The sequence below is a fragment of the Mandrillus leucophaeus genome, unplaced genomic scaffold (genome assembly GCF_000951045.1).
Source record: "Mandrillus leucophaeus isolate KB7577 unplaced genomic scaffold, Mleu.le_1.0 Scaffold48, whole genome shotgun sequence".
Lineage (NCBI taxonomy): Eukaryota > Metazoa > Chordata > Mammalia > Primates > Cercopithecidae > Mandrillus > Mandrillus leucophaeus.
The window spans coordinates 781,215-785,357 of NW_012105142.1; the positions used below are offsets into that span (position 1 = coordinate 781,215).

At 44.4% G+C, this 4,143-nt stretch overlaps 1 protein-coding gene across 1 annotated transcript in view; it reads left to right on the top strand.

The window, feature by feature from the left end:
- SLC7A9 (solute carrier family 7 (amino acid transporter light chain, bo,+ system), member 9) overlaps positions 1 to 4,143 on the top strand; it is a 56,038-nt gene that overhangs the window by 50,128 nt on the left and 1,767 nt on the right. The window contains exon 10 of the mRNA XM_011995281.1: positions 3,350 to 3,524. Within this exon, the coding sequence (XP_011850671.1) occupies positions 3,350 to 3,524 (175 nt within the window). The remainder of the gene's footprint in view (positions 1 to 3,349; positions 3,525 to 4,143) is intronic.

Genomic DNA, 4,143 nt, shown 5'->3' on the forward strand with positions numbered 1-4,143 from the left:
GGGATCAGGAGTTGAGGTCAGGAGGTTGAGATCAGCCTAGCCAACATGGTGAAACCCCATCCCTACTAAAATTACCAATTACAAAATTTACAAAATTACATCCCTACAAAATTTACAAAAATTACAAACCCCATCCCTACTAAAATTACAAAAATTACAAAAATTAGGCCGGGCGTGGGTGGCTCACGCCTGTTATCCCAGCACTCTGGGAGGCCGAGGCGGGCGGATCACAAGGTCAGGAGATTGAGACCATCCTGCTAACACGGTGAAACCCCATCTCTACTAAAAGTACAAAAAATCAGCCAGGCGTGGTGGCGGGTACCTGTAGTTCCATCTACTTGGGAGGCTGAGGCTGGAGAATCACTTGAACCTGGGAGGCAGAGGTTGCAGTGAGCCGAGATCATGCCACTGCACTCCAGCCTGGGTGACAAAGTGAGACGCACAAAAGTACATAAATTCCTAGAAATAGCAGTAATGATGACAGGACATACAATCTATGAACACAGCTTAAATAGTGCTTTGAGGAAGTTCCATTACATTAAATATATCAATAAAAATGAAAACAAATTAAATAGACAACTTCAAAAGCAAGATAAAGAACAACAGAAAACCAAAAGAGAATAGAAGGAACTAATAAGCAGAGAAAAACTTAAGGTGTTAGAAAAAGCAGAAATGAATGAATGAGTGAATAATAATCAGACTTTTTGAAAGTTTTTCTCCTTTTTCAATGCGCTGTAATAAATTAAGCAATACTGGAATTGTCCGATTTTCAGAATTTCCCCGTGATTCTAATGCAAGTAAGATCAGTTTTAGGAAATTACATTTTCCTAGAAAATTGTCCATTTCTTCTAGGTATTCAAATTTATCTGCATATAGTTGTACAAAATAGTCTTATGATTTATATTAATCTTTAGAACATAACTTTTGTTGTAAAGATTAATTGTCCATTTTTATTTTTTATTTGTGTTTGTGCTTTCTCCTTTTTAAGGTTAGCTATTGATTTTATTGATTTTTCAAATTATTTTTAGACTATAACACTGACACCAAACCTTACAAAGGTAACATACAAAAAAGGGAAATACACTGACCAATCTCACTTAGGAATAACGATATAAAAAATCTAAAATAAAATATTAACAAACAGAACCCAGTTACACTAAAAAGATCATATATCATGACTAGGTCCAGCCTATGCAAAGGTAGCTGAAGACTAGAAAATCCATTAATTAAAAGTTTAATTCAGGGGCTGGGTGTGGTTGGCTCATGCCTGTAATCCCAGAGCTTTGGGAGGCCAAGGCAGGCAGATCATTTGAGGTCTGGAGTTCAAGACCAGCCTGGCCAACGTGGTGAAACTATGTCTCTACTAAAAATACGAAAATTAGCTGGGCTTGTTGGCACATGCCTGTAATCCCAGCTAATTGGGGGCTGAGGCAGAAGAATTGTTTGAACCCAAGAGGCAGAGGTTGCAGTGAGCCAAGATCACGCCACCGCACTCCAGCCTGGGGTACAGAGTGAGACTCTGTCTTGGGGAAAAAAAACCAGAACAAAACAAACAAAAAAACACAGTCAAAGGAAAAATGCAGTGACACTTAAAAATGAAAACAAAACAGTCCCAGCAAACTGAACTTTGCTCCTAATAAGAGAATACCAGAATTAACCTCTGTCCTTGTAAACGGGTAATGAGTACTCCAGTCACCCACGTTATGGTATTTATTCATTCATTCATTCATTCATTCATTATTTATTTTTAGAGTCTCACACTCTGTCGCCTGGGCTGGAGTGCAGTGGCACACTACAGCCTCCGCCTCCCGGGTTCAAGCGACTTTCCTGCTTCAGCTTCCCAAGTTGCTGGGATTACAGGCATCTGCCACCATGCCCAGCTAATTTTTGTATTTTTAGTAGAGATGAGGGTTTCATCATGTTGGCCAGGCTGGTCTCGAACTCCTAGACTCAAGTGATCTGCCCGCCTCGGCCTCCCAAAGTGCTGGGATTACAGGAGTGAGCCACTGTACCCAGCCTCTAGGTTATGGTCTTTAAATGCCATTTCCTGCTAAAAGGAACAAAGCTGTCTGGAGAAATGGATGAAAACCCAGGTCTGCCTCTGGAGAGATGAATGAAAACCCAGGTCTGGCACTTCTTGTCACCTAGAAAACAAAGAGGCTTTTTTTTTTTTTTTTTTTTTTTTGACGGAGTCTCGCTCTGTCGCCCAGGCTGGAGTGCAGTGGCCGGATCTCAGCTCACTGCAAGCTCCGCCTCCTGGGTTTACGCCATTCTCCTGCCTCAGCCTCCCAAGTAGCTGGGACTACAGGCGCCCGCCACCTCGCCCGGCTAGTTTTTTGTGTTTTTTTAGTAGAGATGGGGTTTCACCGTGTTAGCCAGGATGGTCTTGACCTCCAGACCTCGTGATCCGCCCATCTTGGCCTCCCAAAGTGCTGGGATTAGAGGCTTCAGCCACCGCGCCCGGCCACAGAGAGGCTTTTGAAGAGCACTGGCATCCCACCCCCAGGGCCCAGGGCAGTGTGAAGGGCTCCTGCTGCCCTGCACAGGACCTTCTGAACAACATGAACAATGACTACAGTGGATTGATATTCACCACGTATAGAGAGTTGCCTTCGGAGGTCTCAGGGGCCCAACTTGTCATTCTGAAAACATATAGAACAGAGCACTGATTCTGCCGTTCCTGTATGAACTGCAATTCAGAATAACCAGAAAGTTGAAGTACTTCATATAGCATTTCAGATAACTGAGGAAGAAATGACAAATTAGAAAAATCACCATTTTGCAAACCCTGATGAAATAACGAAGGCAACGATCATCAGTGGATGCTAAAACATTAAACAGTTTATCTTTTTTTTTTCTTTTTTGAGATGGAGTTTCCCTCCTGTGGCCCAGGCTAGAGTGCAATGGCACGATCTCGGCTCACTGCAGCCTCCACCTCCTGGGGTCAAGCGTTTCTCCTGCCTCAGCCTCCTGAGTAGCTGGGATTACAGGCACCTGCCACCACGCCCGGCTAATTTTTGTGTTTTTGGTAAAGACGGGGTTTCATCATGTTAGCAAGGCTGGTCTTGAACTCCTGACCTCAAGGGACCCACCAGCCTCGGCCTCCCAAAGCGCTGGGATTACAGGTGTGAGCAACTACGCCCAGCCAAAAAATTTTTTAAAAAGTGAAATTTTTAAAAAGGTATGGATGAAATAAGATTGGCAAAATTACATTAAAATTACTGAAATTGGAGGAGGGGGTACATAGAGTTCACACTCTTTTTATAAAAATTGGTTTTTTTAATAATGAAAATTTTCAAAAAGAAAACTAGTACCCATGGCCACACTGTGACCCATTTTTCACCTCCAGGTGCCCATAGTCATCCCTGTCTTGGTGACATTCATCTCTGTGTTTTTGATTCTGGCTCCAATCATCAGCAAGCCTGCATGGGAGTACCTCTACTGTGTGCTGTTTATATTAAGCGGCCTTATATTTTACTTCCTGTTTGTCCACTACAAGTTTGGATGGGCTCAGAAAATATCAAGTAAGTACCAACAGAAGGGCCGCCTGGCTTCTGTGAGGTGCAGGCAGGCACGGCGTCCTCACCTGTCCTGACTCCAAGACCTCTGTCACAGTGTCTTACCCTGCTGGCAGATCTCCCTTGTCCCAGGAGGACACATGCCCACGCCCTCACTGGACACCTCTGGGTCCACCCTTGGTTATTTTGTTCCTGTCAATTACTATAATAAGTAGGAAGGGAAAGCACCATTTTCTTTTCTTTTTGGAGACACAGTCTTGCTCTGTTGCCCAGGCTAAAGTGCAGTGGCATGGTCATAGCTCACTGCAGCCTTGAACTCCCAGGCTCAAGTCATCTTCCCACCTGGGCCTCCCAAGTAGCCTGGACCACAGGCACACACTACACCTGGCTACTGTTTTTATTTTTTGTACATAAGGGGTCTTGCTAGGTGGCCCAGACTGGTCTTGAACTCCTCGGCTCAAACGATCCTCCCACCTTGGCTTTCCAAAGTGCTGGGACTACCGGCCTAAGCCACTGTACCTGGCCGTTTTTTTTTGAGACAGTCTCACTTTGTTGCCCAGGCTGGAGTGCAGTGGTGCAGTCTCGGCTCACTGCAGCCTCCACCTCCTGGGTTCAAGTGATTCTC